This window comes from Pollachius pollachius, assembly GCF_949987615.1.
Source record: "Pollachius pollachius genome assembly, chromosome: 7".
NCBI lineage: Eukaryota > Metazoa > Chordata > Actinopteri > Gadiformes > Gadidae > Pollachius > Pollachius pollachius.
In genome coordinates this window covers 4,849,543-4,871,211 of record NC_136940.1, presented here as the reverse complement: position 1 = coordinate 4,871,211, position 21,669 = coordinate 4,849,543, and the positions used below count along the sequence as shown (strand labels likewise).

At 49.0% G+C, this 21,669-nt stretch overlaps 1 protein-coding gene across 3 annotated transcripts in view; it reads left to right on the top strand.

Moving 5' to 3' along the window:
- Positions 1–21,669, top strand: part of ptprsa (protein tyrosine phosphatase receptor type Sa) — a 212,402-nt gene that overhangs the window by 156,621 nt on the left and 34,112 nt on the right. For all 3 annotated transcript variants that reach the window (XM_079739953.1, XM_079739951.1, XM_079739952.1), the window contains 10 exons: positions 206–541; positions 2,786–2,979; positions 6,093–6,210; positions 12,135–12,728; positions 13,924–14,018; positions 14,749–14,999; positions 15,364–15,451; positions 17,089–17,301; positions 17,625–17,788; positions 20,455–20,570. In XM_079739953.1, the coding sequence (XP_079596079.1) occupies positions 206–541; positions 2,786–2,979; positions 6,093–6,210; positions 12,135–12,728; positions 13,924–14,018; positions 14,749–14,999; positions 15,364–15,451; positions 17,089–17,301; positions 17,625–17,788; positions 20,455–20,570 (2,169 nt within the window). The remainder of the gene's footprint in view (positions 1–205; positions 542–2,785; positions 2,980–6,092; positions 6,211–12,134; positions 12,729–13,923; positions 14,019–14,748; positions 15,000–15,363; positions 15,452–17,088; positions 17,302–17,624; positions 17,789–20,454; positions 20,571–21,669) is intronic.

Here is a 21,669-nt window from a genome sequence, read left to right as displayed (position 1 = left end):
TTTAATTTCTGTTCAATTTTAAGTTTTCCTTTTTTGAGTTCAAACCTTCATCCTTTTTCTTCATCTCTCCCACTTTTCTTTGTTTTTGGTTTTCACCCCTTCCCTTTGCCCCCTCCTCTCCTCCTCCTCGCTCCTCCCTCTCCCTGACTCCTCCTCCTCCTCCTCCTCCTCCTCCTCCTCCTCCTCCTCCTCTCCACCTGCCCAGAGCCCTCCGCCCCCCCTCAAGACATTAAGTGCGCCCCCTCCAGCTCCACCAGCCTGCTGGTAGGTTGGCGCCCCCCGCCTGTGGAGAGCCAGAATGGCGCCCTGGCGGGGTACACCGTGCGCTACCAGGTGGTGGCGGCGGCGGGCTCCGTCGAGTTGGCCGCCGGGGTGGCCGACAATGAGGAGACCTCGGGGGAAGTGTCAGTGCCCTCCGGCGAGCAGGTGCTGCTCACGCGGCTGGAGAAGTGGACCCAGTACCGGATCAGCGTGGCCGCCCTCACCCACATGGGGCCCGGCCCCGAGAGCGAGCTGCTCAGCTGCCGCACTGACGAGGACGGTACGGAACCCCCCTCCGTCTCACCCACACCCGTCCACCCACCCCCATCCACCTGTGCCCCCACCCCAATCCACCCATCCTGTTTCTGTGTTTGCTGGGCAGCACCGTGGAGAGCAGCATCTGGAAACTGACTAAATCGTTTGATACGGCGGCTATGTTAAACTTTTGGTCGCTAAAAAAATGTAATAAAAGTTGAATGCTTGCATGATCTATCATTATTTTACTATTCTTGCACAATTAAACCTAATAACCACAGATAAGTCGTTGCGAGCATAAACGCATTGTAAAGACATTTGTGACTACAGCTCACGAACTACCCGCATTGGACTGCAAGTTGCATAAAAATCAACTTGACGCCGTCGTCAAATTGATTTCTACCATTCACACTCTCAAAGCACTTGACTGATTGGGTAAAATTGGCTTCAGGCTTACGGTGCTTGATTCATCAAGGAAAACTATACAATAATATGTAATTAAGCTGTTGAACTTTTTTGTCATCTTAGCTGTAGAACTTCTCCTCCAAACCCACTGCAGAAGGATTTCAGCACTGGGCCAATCGGGTTTCTGTCCGTAAAGATCAGGGTTAGAGAACTTGAGGGAAAATGTTGAGTGGAGGTTCAACGGGATGTGGTTGATCATGATTGCCTACATGAATATGTCAATTTTGGACCGTTTAACATTTTAAACCATTTTAAACGCTTTAAAGCTGGGACTCCTGCCCGATTCTGAATCATACTCACTGTAATGTCTACTTGATGGTAGAAGTCTTACAGGAATCTATTTCAGTACCAGTGGTATTCAGACAACCAGAGCTGACTCTAACACACGTGGTCCAGCCATTAGACCGTTCCTCCCCATTATCGTTCAAACCTTATGTAAGGGTGACCACCCATGCCAAAGGAGATCCTGAGTAAAACCTGGCTGGTTGGCTCAACAAAACCCACCCCAGTTGCCACTCAGACCAGCCTTTCACATTCCACCCCCGTCCTCTTCTATATACTTTGAATAGTCTTGGTAGCCCCTCCAAAAGAAAACATAGATTGACATAGCTCAACATTACAGGTGTAGACTTCAGTCCACCGTGTACGCATAGAAAATCCAATAACACTTCAGTCACCATCATCTTGACACAAGAAAAAAGCACAGAGGGTTTAGGTCAGGACTAGTATCCTGAGGGGGGAACCCTTTCTCTACCTGGGTCAGTGCAGTAGGACAACTGCAAATAAACAGCCCCGAGCAGTGATGAATCGTATTGCGACCGAAGGGGATTGTCAAGTCGTCATAGGAGCAGCCGTGGAGAACACATTGATCTCAGGGAAGGGCAGTGTGCTACTTTAAAGTGAAAGTGTCCAGTGTAGGAAGCTGTAGAAAGGTCTGCCGTTATGACTCATGAGAGGCTTGATGGGAAATGAAGGATTCTGCTTTCCTACTGGTAGTAATGGTAATAATGGTGCTAAAAATACATGACAGGGTTGTATAGTGGATAAGGCATTTGACTCCCAGTGTGAAAGGTTCTGGGTTTGATTTTGCGTCTGCCTCTAACCCCTATCTACTCCTTCATCAAATGTATCGGAATACACTGCAAGTAAATAGCTAGCAATAACACATGTAGCTGCCATCAGTGATTAGTAGTTCAAAGGAACCCTCTGATCCCCATCCGAATTTGCCATTGCTATACCCGATCGTTTTCTTAGAAGAACTGTACATGTTCATGACAAAATCATGAGGACGAAATTACAATTTGGCTCACCCACCCTGAAATGCAACAAAATGACCCTACACCAAATAGCTTTGAACACAAATTTGTCAGAGTAGCAGTACAAATGTTAACCAAAAACAGCTGTGAAATAAAGCTCTACAGTGGACTGCTGGAGGAAGAATGAGACTTCCACCACTTCCGGTCCAGAAGCCATCTACCATAAGGTAAAGCCGGTGGTGGTGGTGGTATTGTTTTTTGGGATCCTGAAATTCTGGATCTCATTGCATAATTCTACAACAAAAGAAGAACAATCACCACTATTAAAATTGGCTTCCTGTCCCTCTGCGCCCGAAGACCTAATAACATTGCAACTCGCCTGAGCCCTGGCAGCGTAATCGCAAAAAAAACAAAATGTTGTATTGTCCAATATTGCACACCAGGCTGAGGAGGGCCTCGGTGGATCACAAACATCACTTCCTCCTGGCCTCTGGTTACCCTGTGACTCATGGTTGTTGCTTTTATTTGCTTGTTTCCCTCACCCACAGTGCCCGGCGCTCCGCCAAGGCGGGTCGACGTGGACGTGCTCAACTCCACCGCCCTCAAGGTGATGTGGCGTTCACTGGCGCCGGGCAAACAGCACGGGCAGATCCGTGGCTACCAGGTCCACTACGTGCGCGTGGAGAACGGGGAGTCCCGCGGCCTGCCGCTGATCAAAGACGTCATGCTGGCCGACGCTCAGGTACGACCGCGCCTGCTGACCGCACTCTCTATCTCCCCCTGTTGGTCAACGGCGGAGCGGGGCATGCACTTAACGCCGGCAGAGAAACGCTGGCGGTAGTGGTCTTCCTCGTCCGCGAGTTGGGTTCGGTGTCGCTCGATAAGTGGAGTGTGGCATGAACTCAACACTGTCAGGGTTAGGGGTTTGGGTCCCACTGGGGCCTCCCGTCCTTAGAATTGAATCACACGTTCAAAATAGCCTAGTTGATGCTCAGTGATTACGGTAACAAAAACAAAACCTTTTGAATCAAATATGCCAACCAAATGATTTGGAGTTGAACAAAGCATCTGGATGTCTTAAACGATTACTTTATGAAATCAATGACATTCATGAAATGTGTCCAACAACAAAGATGTCCAAAAAAAGTGTTTTTACACTTTTTCCTTCACACGTGTTACAAAGATTATACAGCCGCGGCCGCTCAACCAAGGTGACCATTCTTCTTTACGGTCTGCACAAATATTGCTGCAAGGAAAGGGAATATGTGCTGTCATACCAATGCCTCTCCCAGTTGGGGTTTCTTTTTGTTTTTTTACTTTGCTGCAATACTCTTTTCCCCTCCGCCAACAGCGAGAACTGTAATCAAAGCTTCGTTCTCCTACCTCCCTCCTCCCTCCTGTCCCTCCCTCCCTCCCTCCCTGCCTTTTATTAAGGATGTCTGAGCCCCCTTGCCTCACCAGACCTCTGCCTCCAAACGCCTCATTCCGCAGCCAGTATCACAACACAAAGACTCAATGACAAAACAAAAAAAAAAACAACTGCTGATTATAGTATTCTGTAGCTTGGTGCAAAGTGAAATTGGCATGAAAGCGTTTTAGCAAAGCGTTTTGTGGAGAAAGGAAGCCTCCAGCACTGGCTGAATTATAATGGAAGCTTGTTTAGCGCTCTCTTCTTTTCTATTGTTGTTTCCCCTTAACAAAACTTGTGCAGCGCGGTGTAAGGGGAGAAAAGGGCCAAGTGTGCTATTTGTGTGAGTGACAATCATCCCAATTGAAATGACAGCCTGAGGGGAAACAACACATACTTATGGAAAGGACCAGACTCCCTCTCTAAATGTAAACTGTACTTTTATTTAGATGCGTTTAACTCACTGGACAAAAGATTAAGATTTGAAATCCATATTTTTAGGATCTTTCCCAAATCTTTAACCAAACCAAACACACAAATACAAAAAAGAACAAACAATATTAAACACAATAAAAACAAAAGGTGGTGGTGACAGATGAAGCCTTATCCCTCCTAAACACAGAGCGAGATACTAACTATGACCAATAGTCCCAGTATGTGGAAGACATTTAAAGCGGCCATCCACTGATATCCCAGCTAACCTCACAGAGAACCGGTAATAGCCGAAGCCGCAGGGACTTCTGCTGATGTAAGACATCCCAACAGGTAAAGGACACCTTTTTCCTTCACATTCCTGGAGTGAAGCTTAGCATTAAGCCCTTAATTAACACACTGCAGCAAAATGTCACTGCGGGCATTTTAGCCACCATTCAAGTTCAACTTCCCTATCGATATTTGCTGCCCAGAAACACAAATCCTAAAAATACTGTGAGTAAATATTGTTCTTGGAGATATGTGTGGACCCCATTGTCTGAGCACAACGGCCCCCAAAGACCTCCATGAATATCTCTCCCATAATACCAACTCCCAAAGCAACCACCCCAAAAGTCATGAGCACCCACCCAACCACACACCCAGCCATCCAGCACACCCCTCCTTGACCTAATTTGGGAACCTTTGTCCACACTGTGGTCCTGTACCTTCTCTCTCTCTCTCTCTCTCTCTCTCTCTCTCTCTCTCCACTGATTGCGGCTGCCTCTCACACCTCTATATATTCCCTTCTTTTCCTCTCTCTCGCTGTGCCTCCCCCCCTTCTAAACCTCCCGCTCTCTGCTCTGTGCCGGGGCTTGGGGCTTTAGTGGGAAATGGACGATACCGCTGACTACGTGAGTATGGCGTTCCGCTTGAGTGCTTTCAATAGCGTCCGGGGCATTTCCAAAAGTGGGTATTGCATCAGCCAATCGGGATTCAGGATTTGCAAAAGAGGCCGCCTCCTCGTCCCATAGCCCCGGCTGTGAGGTGAACAAGGCCGGTCTGGTCCGGAAATGATGGTCCCGGCTGAAACAGTACCCACTTCCCCTTGGACTGGAATGCTGAATGCTCCATGTATAGTGCTGTGGTCGATATGTGCTTTGCTTGGTCTGTGTCGTCTGGTGTTGTCATGCTGTGTTAATGTGTACCCTTTGTTGTTCTTTTATTTCGCCGTGTCTGTTGTTTTTCTTTCCGCAACCCTTCTGTGGTGGCTTTTTCGAATTGCGTCTGACGCTTTTTTAATTTTTGTGGTGTTTTCTCTTTGTGTTTGAAAAGTTCTTTGAAAACCTTTTGAGTCACGTCGAGTGCTCAAAACTTTTCCCAACGTTTAGAATTTCCGCATTCAGAACCTCCCCGCCCCTCGCTGTAAGCCTCAGTTTGATGTGAGCCTTCCGAGTCTGATAGCAGACTCATATTTTACAGTATATTATATAGCACAGCGTTCATTTACCATCTCTGGCCTCTCCAATCTGGGCCAAGCAGCCGGATAGAAACAACTCGCTCCCCTGAAATATTCATCACAATTGATCAGGAGCTTCTCTTTGAAGAGAGAACTCCAGGAACAAGCTGGCCAATGAGCAGCCAGTACATAAACCCAGCATGTATTTATACAACCGGTTAAGGTTTTAAGGGTTCTGTCCACACACTGTCGGCTATAAAACGGCCAATGAAAGAGCTGTGTCACATTTAAATACCCGTGTTTCAATCTCTGTCAGCCCTGTCAACCGAGGATTTAGCGTAGCTTAGTGGATAGCGCTCCCATAAACCCCCATAGGGAAATTATGGTGAATTTAAAGCATGCTGCTTGAGTAGTGAAATAAAGAGGATATGTAGATGTTTTTTTTTGTGTTTGATTGGTGTATTGAACGGTGTTGGTCGAGATAGTTGCATGAAACCAAGAAAACAATGATGACAGTGATAAAAGTTTGGATCGTTTACTAACTGGCGTTTCCTGACCCCTTTTCCTGTGTGCACAGGAAATGGTCATCGGAGGACTGAAGCCTGACACCACCTACTCCATCACGGTGGCTGCTTACACCACCAAGGGTGATGGAGCACGCAGCAAACCTAAGCTGGTGGTGACTAAGGGCGCAGGTCAGTAATAAGTCATTAGCGTTTTGCTGAATGCTAGTATTCAATCATTAAAGATGAACTGTCTCAAAAAATGCCTCAAAAACATGCTGGTAGTGGTACCTTTTTGACTTTCTTGAGAAGTAAAGCTGTTAGCTAATGATAACTTACGCATCATTTCAAAAATACAGAGGACAATTCATTCACAGTTCCAACATCCACAATTATTAACTTTCTTTGTTGATATCCAACAATAATTAAACTTTTTGGGATGGAATTTTCTTAGGCGTTTTTGTTGTTATCCAACGATAATGTGACTTTGGGTTCTGTCTGGGATAGAAGTAGTAGTCATAAGGATGGGATATTTGGAGGGACAGAGATTTTTGGGCGAGTTGGATTTGAATACCTCCGAGTTCATTGGTTCAAACAGAGTTAAAGGGAACCGTCTTCTCTTGTGAAGCCTCGTCTCACCGAAGCTTGTTGGCAGAGACGGCCTGGCTGTTTACCCCGCCTCTTAAGCCTCTTTGCTAGCTGGCTAGCTCCCGGATTAGCCTCCGTGATTGGCCCAGCACTGGATAGATAGGAAAACGGCTTGGTTGGAAAGCCTTCTCTGGAAGAATTTGAGGCGGCAAATTCACGATAGTGAGGTTCTTTGGTGCCGCTAAGTTCTCCTCAAGGGCCAGACACATACACACACACACACACGCAGACACGCGCGCACACAGACACACACACACGCACACACACACACACACACACACACACACACACACACACAAGCACATCAAACTTTATCACAGACGGACACACACCGAGGGTCCTATCTGTGCACCTGTCTACACACACGCCATGACAAACACACCCACACACGCATCAACACACAAAGAATGACAATCCCACAACACTTCACACAGGGACCCACCTCTGAGAGGCAGGGTGGGATCACGACCTGTCCGGATGCTTTGTGTTACGGAGGCATCAGAAACAGACTTGTCACCGCCCGCCCCCTCCGTCAGTCCAAGGCCGACTCGCTCTCTCTCTCGGTCTCTATCTCGCGCCATGTCTCTCTCTCTCTCTAGCTCTTTCTCCCTCTATCTCTCTCTCTCTCATCTCTCTCCCTCCCTCCTCTCCTGCTGAATCACTGCGAGAACGCAGGGTGGGGTGGCGGGGGTGTACACAAAAGGAAGTGGATTCCGAGGCAGGAAGTGATGTCGCTGCGGCGGCAGGTCGCTGGGGCGGCAGGTCGCTGGGGGGGGGGGCGGTGCTTGGGGTACAGACACCGCTAATCGTTCCGAAGATCACCACGGCTGTCCGGGAACGAACCGCTCGTGGCACCGGCTGTCTGGTTACGTTATGGTTCTTATGTTGTCGTATGAGTGGCCCTTGGCCGGCTCCCGAGCCCTTTCTCCCTGACGGTCGGAAGGGCTCGCCCCTGGATGTGACTGCCGTGACACTATACCGTATGGACCTTGTGCGGGGAAGGGGTTAGGCAATGGGAGATATTTAGCAGATGCTTTCATCCAAATTGACTCGCTCCGAGGCAGGGAATGAAATAAAAACCGGAGGAGTTAAAAAATGTGTCCTGCACCTCCGCGGTTTCTGAAGAAAGCGACCGGATGGACTACAGGTTAGCTTTAGTAGACAGCAGAGGTTTCGTTACGTGGGTTTCAAGCAATAGGACGTTTTGTTCTGCTTTTGGTGAATCTGCAGTGCACTAGCTGACACATTCGTCACAGGGTTTTTTCCAACCACGTCCGTTCTCGGAGCGACTGGAATCGAACAAAGGTGCACTTTAAGCGAGCCGACCCTTTCGGTGCGGGGTCGTAGGTCAACAGCCCTGTGCTCCTTAGCCCAGATAAAAAACACACAGACATAACCTCACTGCCGCTGACATCACTGCAGATTACGAGGAAATCCATTGCCGCCGGGGAGGGAAAAAAAGAAATAGTGATGATGGCGGCAATTCACGATTGACGTGTTGGGCTGTCCATTTTTCACACATCATCTCCAACAACCCCCGATATTCCCCTGTTCCCAGTCTGAACACCATATTGGACCTTTCTCAGAGTTTCGTCCTGGATCCATCACTTTGTTCCAGAGGGGATGCACAAAAACATGTTATTGTTTGGTTTGCTTTTCCTTTCTCCTGTGTTCTTTTACAAAGTTAAAAGGAACATCTTACAGCGTTGTAGGGCATTGGCAAGTCAAGATCTTCCTGCGACAGCTCGCTATTTCAAACGCCGCAGTCCAAGGGAAAAAGGAATCAAACAAATCGTCCTTGTTGAGGATGCTGGAATGCCCCTTCAAAGACTTCTCTTCTGTCCTTATTGAGCTTCTACTCAGACAGGGTTACGTGTGTGTGTGTGTGTGTGTATCTGTGTGTGTGTTTGTGTGTGTGTGGAGCCCGGTGAACAGAGCGGAAGAAAGAGAGAGGTTGATCAAGAGGAATCTCTCTCTGTGTTTCTCTTTTACTTTCATTTGAGCCCTTTACTCAAGTGTTTGTGGGGCGAATGGGGGGGGCGGCTAATACTGGCAGCTGATTGGATACGTGACCGCACGGATTGGGCAGCAGAGACCTGTCACCGGAAAGGAAGAGAGAAGATGGAGAGAGAAGGGGAGTGGAGGGAGGGGTGGAGGGAGATGGAGCGATGGAAGGAAAGAATATATACTGGGACTGAAGTTAAGTATTGCAGGGATGGTGGGTGATGCATGGAGAGATGGAGGTGACAAGAGAGGGGGAGAGAGAGAGAGAGAGAGGGAGAGGAGGAGAGAGGGAGAGAGGGAGAGAGAGGAAGAGAGAGACAGACAGAGAGACAGAGGGAGAGGAGGAGAGAGAGAGAGAGGAAGAGAGAGAGAGAGACAGAGGGAGAGGAGGAGAGAGGGAGAGAGAGAGAGGAAGAGAGAGAGAGACAGAGGGAGAGGAGGAGAGAGAGAGAGAGGAAGAGAGAGAGAGAGAGAGAGATGAAGAAGCAAAGTAAGGGAGACGAGGCAGTGATGGAAAGGGAGGGAAAAGAGTAAAATGGACTAGCAAAGGGTTTTGTTGACCACGCACACTCGCACTCACACGCACACACACACCGACATACAATTGCAATGCGGTGGCCTCTTGGCAGGGGGATTGCTCCTTGTCCGCTGTTACCTCGAACACTGCCCCCCCCCCGACCCCATCTCGTCTTCCTCACTTCCTTCCTCCACCCAACCCCCATCCCCCCTCGACCAGTCAGCCTCCACCCCTGCCTACACCCGCCTCCCACACACACACACACACAAACACGTTATCAACACACAATCCAACCCCATCACCCCCCCCCACACACACACGCACACACAAACAAACACGTTATCAACACACAATCCAACCCCATCACCCCCCCCACACACACACACACACACACACACAAACAAACATGTTATCAACACACAATCCAACCCCATCACCCCCCCCACACACACACACACACAACCACTATTGCAAATCTGCTCATGCATTACCCATCAGACCTTGCAACGCAACACTGTTTATTTTATTCCTGTAACGCACACACACACACACAAACACACACGTTCAATAAACTTTAAACATTGATGAAACACACCGTCTGCCCACACCATGATTAGTTCCGGGGGAAGACCTAATCGCTAGCAGTGGAATCGATGATGTATTCAGGAAGTGAGACACACCGCGAGAAAGAGTGCGACGCATGAAGAGAACACACGCACACGCACGCACGCACGCAGTCAGCAGCAGCGGGGCTCATTAGCTTTGAGTTTCCGTTATTGGTGTGTGTGATGCCGAGCGTGGCGGCTGGGCGAGAGGTGGTTAGCCAGGCTAGCGTCGCGTGCATCGGCCCCTACCTTTCTATTACCGCCGCGGTCCAGTTGGCTAGCCACCAGCCTCCTTCTCCACACACACACACACACGCAGGCACACACACACACACACACACACACACACTACCCATAACACTGTCCATCCTCTGCATCTCTTGCACACACACACACACACACACACACACACACACACACACACACACACACACACACACACACACATACAATCTGTACAATGAACACCATTAGCAAACGGAAATGAGGAATGGGGGCAGTGGACAGCATTTCACAGAGTGGGATTGCTTTGTGTGTGTTGGTGTGTATGTGGGGGGGACTCGGACTGTATATGGGTGCATTAGACTTGCATCTCTACACACATGAAGATTGAAAATGCAGACAGGGTCATATATACGTACACATACTAAGACTACACACAAACACACACACAAACACACATAGGCAATGATCTCACACCCACCCACACATACACACACACGGACACACACAGACAAGCACACACACACAGAAACTTACAGACACATACACAGAAACACACAGACACACACCACACAGAGAAACACACTTACACACACACACACACACACACACACACACACACACACACACACACACACACACACACACACACACACACACACACACACAGGACACCGGCCATCTGCTGGTGAAGAGCTGGTGGCTGCGGTGTGATGTTTGTTGGGCTTAGTTCTGTTCCAGCCGGGGTCCAGATTGCTCTCTATATCACACGCAGGATGATGAACAGCATGACTAAGTTCTCCCACACACACTCATAGACACACATACATCCATGTTTAAACACTGTTGTAGTCTTAAACACCCAGCCACATGTTAAGACAAGAATGACTTTATTATTCTTTATTAAATTAGGGTGTCACAGCAGGGAGTGTAGGACCGTAAAATGAAAACACAGAATTAAAGAGAATCCACAAGGCTACACAGCACTGACCGGCACACCTTCATGTTCTGTTCATGTGAAGACCAGCACCACTCTGGTGCCTGGGAGATATTCCTTCCATTTCCATCCCTGTGAATACCTATCTTCTGGGCTTTCTCTTCTGGGCTTTTTTTTTTTCCTACCCGGCTGAACTCAGGGAGAAAAGTGGGGCCGGGCAGCGGAGGCCAAAAGTCCCGGTGGAATAATTTCCCCGAGTGATGGGACCCTAGCACGCCACCACAGCTACACTCATCCCTCACTCAAATCTCCTGGGCTCCACTCTGGGACCAGGGGTGGCTCCCGGCCCCCTGCCTCCATCAACACTGACGGGGTGGGCCTTAAAGAGGGAGTTAGAGTGCATGTCATCCGCCTGCCGCCACAGAACTGGGCCACTCTGAAGAATGGCGTCTAGACCCCGAGAATCATAGCTCATCTATTTTACAGGGGAGACTGCTCTCGGGGGGGGGGGGGGGGGGCAGTCAGAGAGACACACTCTGCTCCCCCTCCCTCTCTCCTCCCTCCCGCTGAAAGTTTTAGTGATGCTTTGCAGCAGGGGAGTCATTCTGGGATGCTGTGCCATGAAATCGTAATGGGAACAGCGATCGCCCGAGGAATTTACAAGGTTTTTAAGCCTAGTCTCCCCCCCCCCCCAACCCCCACCTGCTACTGTTAGCCAATAGCTGAACACAGAGTATACATGAGGTGTGTCGGGGGTCGCTTTGTCTTTCTCGTTCCTGCTGTTGCGTCGAGTCAATCGCTGCGCTGTTCTGTTTACACGCTGCAGTTAGTGGTCGATTAGGCGACGATTTAATGTCACACAGCCAAGCCCGTGTCACTGATTGTCTCATGGTCCTCTCTCATGACTGACTGGCATGCGTTGCTCCACCGCAGCAGCAAGGCTTCGTTATAGTTCCACGTTGGGTTTCGGTGACCAATCACAGCCCTTGCTGCTGCGTCGCCTCGACGCAAGGTTACGCTTTTTGGGAGGCGCACGTCAGGCCCCTCGCGGTGGACGCAAGGAGGGTCCGCAAGGACGTAATGGGTCCGTAAACCCCCCTTGTGTTGCGTAAACGTGGAACCATAACCTAGCCTTCACGCTGACGACAACCTCCCTTGTCTCCCCTCTCTCTCCACCCCCCAGTGCCCGGGCCGCCCTACCTGTCAGTGGCCCCGGACTCTGAGACGTCGGCGGTGGTCCGCTGGGACCCGCCGGACCTCCTCAACGGCATGGACCTGCAGGGCTACCGGCTGCAGTTCGGCCGCAAGGACATCTCCCCGCTGGCCACGCTGGAGTTCGCCCCCCAGGAGCACCACTACTCCGTTGGCAGCATCCACCGGGGCACCACCTACCTCTTCAAGATCTCCGCAAAGAGCCGAGGGGGCTTCGGCGAGGAGGCGGCGGTGGAGCTCAGCGTGCCCGAGAACACGCCGGGCGGCTACCCGCACATCAACGCCCCGTCCAACGTGACCTGCTGCTCGGTGCAGCTGTCCTGGGCGCCGCCCGTGCTGGCGGAGAGGAACGGCGCCATCACAGAGTACACCCTGGCCTACAAGGAGGCGGGCTCGGGGGCCCCCCCCAGCGAGCTGCGCCTGGCCCCCGGCCTGTCCAGCTTTGTGCTCAACAGCCTCAAGCCGGACTCGGCGTACGATGTGAAAATACGAGCGCACACCAGTGTAGGTCCCGGGCCCTACAGCCCGCCGATCCAGTATCGCACAGTGGCCTTTGAGCCCACAGGTAGGGTTTCTATCGCCATCCGACCAGGGAGGGGTGTTTTTTTAGTTTTTACTGGAAGAGGTCTTAACGAGTAGACGTAGATACACAGAACCGGCAACAACAAACCGCAACCAAAACGGGGGGGAAAAAAAAAAACCCGTCCCACCTCCCCTTCTCTCTCCTTCAACCACCTTCACTTCTTCTTCACTAAAGATTGCGATTTTAATCCTGTTTGCTGTGGAAAACTCACTTCACTAACCCCCAAACAAGGTAAAAATGCAAGTCGGTAGGGTACAGCCAGGTCAGTTTGAGGTAGTGGGGCGGACCCCCTCCTCGCCCAGATCCAAAGGTAAGTGCTCGTTGGGGTGAGACACACGCTCGTTGGGGTGAGACACGCGCCAGTCGGCCGTCCCTGCAGCCCTAAGCACGCTCACGTCACTCCACACATCCAAAGGTAGGGTGAACGTCACTCCCCCTGAGAAGGACCTCTTTACTAGAAGGATGCTAGAGAGGAGATTTCTTGGTTCTTCCTTGTTTCTTTCTTTTCTTTGCTTCAGGCTTCTGAGTTTTTCTTTTTTGAGATAACCACCACCCCCCCCCCCTGTTTCCCACTTAAACCACCACCTCCCCCACCCACCCCCCCTCCCACACTAACTCTACCCCCTCCCTGTGTCCCGTTGTTGGGACGGTTTGCGGCATGGCATCCCCCCAGATGCACTGCTGAGGTCCGCTGGCATGCTGTGTTTTGGGTCTGTCTTCTACGTGGTGCCTGGCAGCGCGTTGGACAGTGCCAACCCAGCCTCGCGCGCGAGAGAGAGAGAGCTCAGGGGTTGTGTTTATTCGGGCCTCCATTTGGTTGGTTCTTCTGGTTCAAATGGATCGAGTGTCTTGAGGGTTTGTCCAGAGATGGGTTGGCACTCCCCACATCGGCTTGCCAGGCGACCCCACCCCACCCCCACCCCCGTTGCCCCGTGGGTCTGTTGTTCATGAGTCTCTCGTGCTGTGTGTCTTAACCAATCAGGGTTGCCCTCGTCACAGCCAATCACGTGTCACTGACCACTCACTGTCCCCCACTCAGGAGGAGGAAGCTTTTTGCAGGAGATCGACGACTGTTTGACTTTTAACGAATTGCTCATTTTTTCCCAGATTTTTCTTGTTTTTGCTTTCGCCCTCCACTCCTGTGTCCTAAAGTTGTGCTGTCTGTACTTTTCGCCAGATGTTCCAAAGAACTTCACGGTCAGGTGGGCCACCAAGACTACAGTGATGGTGGCGTGGAAGTTTTCTGAGAGCAGGTCTCCGTACAAATGCACAGTAAGTAGCAGAGGCCGGGAAGATTCGACCTGACAGGGGGATGAATTATAGATGTTTTCCTTCTCTTTATGACGGCTTCAGAGTTCGCTTTATTCCTGGTTCCATTTCAACCTCGAACAGCAGATGGTGGGGGGGGGGAGTGGCTGGAGGTATTTTACACAGTCAGGGCACACAATGTATACACAACTTAAGATTAGAAGGGAAAAGAGGGTGTCACAGAAGAAAGGACAGGCTGATTATATGAATAACGTATGCTCCTTTCTTTTTTGTGTTTTATTTCTCAATCAAAGCTGTCATCTTGCCTTTCGATATATATGTGTCTATCCAGCTTTTCAATCATTCCACCTGTCCTTCAAACGACCATCTCCCATTCCCCATAACCTTTCCCTTGAATTCATACATAGAGATGGATAGATGATGGATTGATAGATGGGTAAAGAGTAGTGCAAGTCTGTCGTTCTATGGTCCAGTTCCGGGAATCAGTTCACCTCTGTTGTTAACACTCCTTGCGAAACCAATTCCTCATCGTTGCAACCATCTATGATTTATTTCTGCCAATAAATTTCCATTCCTCTGCATCTATTGTATACAGACGCATGTGGTGCATCCCATTCTGTACATCCTGTACTTGCTGCTATGGCACCTCAATCTCCCTTCTGGGATCAATAAACAGATTAAAGTAGCCTTATCTCACCGTCCGCCTACCCTCTCCACCCTCACCCCCTTTCAGATCGAGCACAGCCGGCAGAAGATGGACATCGACGCCCGGCAGCTGAAGGCGCTGGTCTTGGGCCTGAGACCCAACAGCACCTACGAGTTCCGGGTCACCTGCATGGAGCGGTCGGACGGGGGCACGAAGCACCGCGTGGCGGCCAGGACGGCGCCCCAGGTGCTGGACAAGAAGCCCCGGCTGGAGATCGACGTGGACCCCGACAGCGCCCTCACCATCTCCTTCCCCCCCGTGGACAGCAAGGACATCAAGTGGGTGGCGTTGGCACTCGGATGTGGACCCGTCTGCGTGTCTGTTTCTGTCCTTGTGTGTCCGTGGGTCTGTCCGTCTGTCCGTGTGGGTGTGTTGGTCCCCGATTATCTTTTTTGTAAACTTTCGTTTTGGTAGGAAATTATCCAGAATGTTAGAATTGATCTTCTCCGTCTGTCTGTCTGTCTGTCTGTCTGTCTGTCTGTCTGTCTGTCTGTCTGTCTGCCTGTCTGCCTGCCTGTCTGCCTGCCTGTCTGTCTGTCCCCAATTCTCTTTTTTGAAAACATTGGTTTTGGGTTGCAAAAACAAGAAATATTAAAATGTATTGTGTAATGTGTTTTCCGGTGTGTACTTTCCTGTGTACAGGAACTTCTACTTGGTGGCTGTGCCACTGAAGCGGACCACCGGGACGGTGAAGAACCTGAAGACCCCGGACGAGATGGACATGGATGAGGTAACCATGGAGACCCCCAACAATAGGAAGGGCTAGCGCCCCACCTGTAGTTCTTCTCCCCCCTTCCTTTTCTATCTTTGTATCCTAATTACTCTTTTGATATTTACTCTTCTCCACTGATGGGAATTTATTACCGTAGATTATTTACTATTAGGTCTTTTACTATTCTCCATTGGTGGGAATTTATTAAGCTATTTACTATTTGGTCATTTTCTAATCGCCACCGGCAAGACTTTTTTTTGTTATTTACTCTTTAGTCATTTAGCAGATGCTTGCATCTAAACCTTGCAGTGAATAAGTAGTTAGGTAAGAGCCCAAAGGTAGAATGCTGACACTGGGGATCGAACCCAGTACCTTTGGCCGGGAGTCCCCGGCCACGCCCTAGCCACTAAACTACAACCCTGCTGTCGCCTTTATGCACATTATGCGTTCTTGTGTTTCTCCAGACGCTTGGCGAATTAGCAAATATAAATCTGGCTTTGTGAGAATTACGCGCACGCTAGGCTGATTATCGCTGAGCACAGGGGAAAGAAGGGGCTTTAGTTCAGGTTGGTAATTTAGAACGGGGAAAGCTGTAGAGGTGCCAAGGCCACGCCCACACAATCCTAGATTGGCTTACAAATGAACACACTTGAACATATTTAGATTTACGCCTAAGAAACAACACACACACATGCACGACAACGCAGTCGGCCTACTCCTTTCCCACAGCGATGAAGGTCAAACCGAGCCACCGATCCGCCTGCATCCTCTTCTATTGGATTGAGGATCAACCCCATCCGCCTGTCTGCACATCCTTAATCAATCGTACCAAGGGGGGAAAGGTGGTAGTGGTGCTGTCTGATTAGCAGACAGCCAGACAACTCCGTAAGCATGTTTAACATCTCAGTCAGTACACACACCCACCTGGAGGGCTGGAGGAAGGGTTGGAGGAGGCTTGTTATACACCCGAAGTGTTTGGTTTTACCCGACGCGCATGAAAAATTTTCAATTATACTTTTGCGTAAGTAAGGAAGGATGAGGCAGGAGATTGGGGTGACGCTGGGTGAACTTAATGGATTTAATGACGGGATGAGTGGATGGATGGCGTTGAATCCGGGAACAAAACAGAATCATCAAAGTGAAAATAAAAACTAAAAGGGGAGTAAATGGATTTGTGCGGCTTATTTACCTGTCTGGTGGCGTCAAACTGTTGTTCTTTCTGCCGGGAAATCAAAGCGGTAGATGGTTCGTTATTATATTTTTCCGATGGTTGTTGTTTTTCTTGACAAATGTTCCCGCTTTTTATGATCATTATTGTCTCGGTGCTGTTTAACTTAAAGGTAGACAGCCGCAACGGATGAAATTAAGTCACAAATAAACTAATGAATGGGAGGGGAAGTTGGTAGACTTTCATCTTTCAATATTTGAGATCAAAGCTGTCTAGTTTCACTTTCTTCCAGTTTTTTTGAAATTGTTTTCGCTCTTTTCGACTCATTATCGCTAGCTCACAGTATATCTGATTCTCGTTGTGTGTGGCCTTTCCCTTGTCGTTCACTTTGTATTTATTTCATCCAGAGTTTTGCACGTAAAGCACTGTATGAATAACGTTGGGTGAATTGAACAGACTTGAACCCTGCGCACTCCTTCGTCTCCAGCTTCTCCGGGAGGTGATCCCGAGACACCGGTCGCGGCGGCAGCTAGCCCAGCTGGACCAGAGGAAGCCCTACGTCATGGCGTGCTTCCGGCAGCTTCCGACCAGCTACATGGTGGGCTCGGAGCACCGCCACAGCAGCTGTGAGAACAAGCCCCTGGAGTCGGGACAGGAGTACGTCTTCTTCCTGCTGGCCGAGCTCAACGCCACCTCGGGGGTGAGTCCACTTCTGTGCTGTTCACGCTTGGGAATCGCTTTGTTTGGATGCGGTCCGTTTCGATCGAGGCGTCATTTATTTGGATATGCATCGGAGCGTTCTTTCGGTAAGAGTCGTCCAATCTATGAGAGATATTTTTCGCTAGCTCAGTTCTGCGACTCAAAGTTGACATTCCGCTACGACTCCGTCCCGAAAGACATTTTCTCAAATCGATATAATACATTAAGGTTATTATTAAAGAAATATAAAAAAAATAATAATAAATTGCAAAGGGTGATCAAAAAAATGGCCGCCGTTGACTTCTGTTGTTGTCGTTTTTCCAGAAAATGTTTGCAACCAGCCCGTACACGGACACGGTGCTGACCCCGGAGATCGTGGACGTGCGGCAGGTGGAGACGGGCGCCGATGGCCTCATCTGGGTGGTGGGCCCGGTGCTGGCTGTGGTCTTCATCATCTGCATCGTCATTGCCATCCTCCTCTACAAGAAGTGAGTCGGCGGATGCGACCGCAAAGGCGGCCATTTGGCATGTTTTTGACCCCGTACACTGGGTCGTGTTTTGTACACTGTGAAATAGACGATGGTTGAAATATGCCAACGGTTTTACTTTGTAAGTTATGTGAATGTGTCTCGACACTGTAAAATGCAATGTAAAAATGCTTACACTTGTATAATACAGCGTCAGTGTGCTGTGTTGCATGCTTGAAAAGATGCATGGTGACAAGATTAGAAATCTATGAATCCAGGCGGTTCTAATCATCGAACTATTGGGAATCGAACCCCTTGCCGTCGATTTTAGCGCCTTGCTCTATCCATTGGACCGATCAATGAAAGGTTACCCTAGAGCTTGTTATTTACGTTCTTTGCTTGGATATGGATGGTGGATTCAATATCATCGAATGTTAGGGAGCATGTTGAGCCCAGAGCTCATTTGAATGAATCTGCATGAAATCAGCATGTTGTGGAATCATTTCCCAGCAAAAACAATTTCAATTTTTCAAATTGTTTTGTATCCCATCCATGAATTGTTAACACGGTTCAATTAAGTTTGTTGCCGAACACAGTTTTCATCTTTAGAATTTTTTTTTTTTGAAAAAAGGTCCAACTCAAAGTGAGAAGGGTTAATTGAAAAAATTATCCCTTCATTTGATGTGCTAATTCAAATAAATAGAACAAACATTTATCTCTACCTAATAAGAGATGAATGGCTTTGGTAAGATTTTATTTTGTTTCGTTTCTCCCTGAAGCACGAATGAGAAAAGAGAGACATAAAGAGAGACCAAAAGAGAGACGAGATTTACTGAGAACCTTCAGATACAGCTTAACATAAAGGAACTCGCCATTGGATCAGAGTTGAACCACTGCGTACAGCATGGGACTAGATGGTGCTACTGGATCAAAGAGCTTTAACTTCAATTAGCTATTTATTTCCATGGAACCATCTTATTCACCCTTATCTATGTCCCCGATAGTGCAGCTGTTGTAAAACACAGCTGAGGGTTGCAGAGATCACTGAAACCACCTCGTAGAATTGCACAGCTGCTCTCCGTAGCAGGAAGTCTGATCCGAATCAAACCCCAGCCAGAGCCCCCTTCTGAAGGCTTCAGAAGGCTTTCGGCACTATCTCCCGGCTCACTCCAGGTTGTCAGCCTTGCAAGCCCGCAGGGTCGAGCCCGGTGGGGGGGGGAGAGACAGGCACGTGACATGTACTGACTACCAGAGCGACGTCGTCAGTCAGTAAGCCAATCAGTCAGTCAGCCAGCCTGCCAGCCAGCCAGCCAGACAGAGAGATAGTCTTTGTGAGCAGGGCTGGAGCTGCGAAGACGAACAGGAGTTCAGCGCGCTGCTATCAGATCAACCCCTGCCGTCTGACCTTGCCTTACCTCTGTCGGGTAGAGAGAGTAACATCTCTCCTTGGATCTCTCTCTTCTCTCTCTCTCTCTCTCTCTCTTTTTCCTCCCATTTATCTCCCCATCTCTCCCTGGTGAATAGTCTCTCCCAGGCCTGTCCTTGGCCCTAACCCCCCCCCCCCCTCCCCCCGCCCACTACCACTACAACCTCCTCACTACCACAGCCCCGCCAATCACACACACACACACACACACGCAGACACACACACACACACACACACACATACGCACAGCCAGAGGCGAAAGCTCAGCATCAAATAACATGCACACTTAAACTTGCTCACACACGCTCAGAAGCAGTATAAACTCCCATGCACCCACACGTGTACGGACACACACGCACACGCAATTATAGGCCAACGACCGGTTTCCGCCTCATCAGTAATCTCCCCCTCTGTGTTGAACGATTGCCCCACGTGTGTCCACACGCATACGCTTACACAACCACGCAACCACGTGGGATTGTGCATGCTGATGATGGTGTCATGGCGGTTTTGGGGGCAGCGGAGGACTCGGCGCATATCAAACTGTTCTCTATTGATCGCTCTCTCTCACCGCTCCCTCTCTCTCTCTCCCTGTGTGTGGCGCTCCCTCTCCCCCCCCCTGGCCCTGTGTGTATTTGATTCTTATTGCTCTCTCTGGAAACAGCAAGCCCGACAGGTGAGTTTTCAGCCACCCCTCGACTGCCATTTCTCTTAGAGACAGACCGAAACTGTCTCAGCGTCACAGACACTTTTAATGAGCGCCGGGAATGTCAAGGTCGCGGTAGGGGTGTCACTGTCTTGTGTGTGTGTGTGTGTGTGTGTGTGTGTGTGTGTGTGTGTGTGTGTGTGTGTGTGAACACGTACCTAGATTGGGCTACAAGATAAATTAGCAGGTTGATTTTGATCTGTATGTGCGCAGACACACCTAGACTTTACATATCGACCTAAGAACACAGACACTCTCTCGCTCTCTTTCACTATCACCCTGACTCACTCACTCACAAGGACTCACACACACTTAGACACTTACCTAAACTGACCTAAAAAGAGAATATCGCAGGAATATACGCGTGTACTTTTAGGCTATACTTCTTGATATGAAGCTTTAAGGAAGTAGATTTTCTCTGCAGCCGTCAACGCACAGGGCTGCGTTGGTTTGAGCTCACCACACAATAAGTGAACCATCGTCGCATTGAATGAAAAAAACACCCATTCTTATCATCCATTTTCTCCTCCGCCCCCCTCCCCTCCCCCTCGCTAGCCGCAAGAGAAAAGAGGCGGAGCCACGGACCAAGTGTATGCTCAACAACGCTGACATCACCCCCCACCACCCCACCGACCCCGTGGAGATGAGACGCATCAACTACCAGACGCCAGGTAACAGAGCCCCTGACCGACCAATCAGATGGCGGCTCTTATGGCCATGCGCTACGGTAGAGGATAGTAAAACAAACGTGTGTCTGAACATATCGTACAGTAACGCAAATAATGTTTTTGCTTTTTCATTATTTTTTGTTATTAAATGATCAATAGTCAATTATAATTTCGTATTATTAGTATTGGTATTATTATTATATTGTACTAATCATAATATACATAAATAAATTATCTTATGTTCAGTCAAATGCTTAATCAGTAAGTTTAATCAGTTTTCTCTGAATTTGTGTTTTATGCTTTTTTATTTTTCTATTATCATAGTTTATTTTGTCCAGGAAAGGGAAAAAAATAATGTTTATAATCCTAACGAGAGAAAATCGAATTAAGGGGAGAAACATAGCGCTTGATTACGCTATTTAAAATAGCGCTTGATTAAACAATTTTTATGATATTACGACTGATTAAGGAGGGATTCTATACACCGGGACCTTGTGGGCTCAAAGCTGGGCTGATTCAGTGTTCTCATTGTGCATACCTTATTCAATGACACACAGGCACACTGTGCTCTTCACCATATACAGTGGGATTTTACACTGGCTTCAAACCACAAAGGGTTTGTTAAACTCAATTCAAATGGTTGAAAGTAACCATGGGGATATTCAAATCAGTTCCATTGGTTAGTTTTCTTTGTTTTTTTACCCCAAAACAAGTGTGAGATTAATCTTTTTTTGATGAAGTGAATACGGTACATGATTACCCACGTGTATAAAGACTTTACACTGTCTCACGCACACCCACAAAGAAACGCACATTATCGCACACTTCCCATCTATTTCCGCGCCACTCTGCTAAACATCCACCCACACAGTGATTTATCTTGCCACGATATCAATCCTCCAATACTGTGGTGCTCCCATACAAGGTATCCTTTGTAGCGCCGCAAATCATCTCACTTTGTCAAGGTAGATCTTCTCCACGTATCTACCATCCCATGAGATCACCACACCTGTGCTTTCTTTCTTTAATTACCCACTCACCAAGCCGTTCAATCTTTCGCCGTGAAAGGTTGAACCACCTCACGGTTATCTGTTCAGCTTCA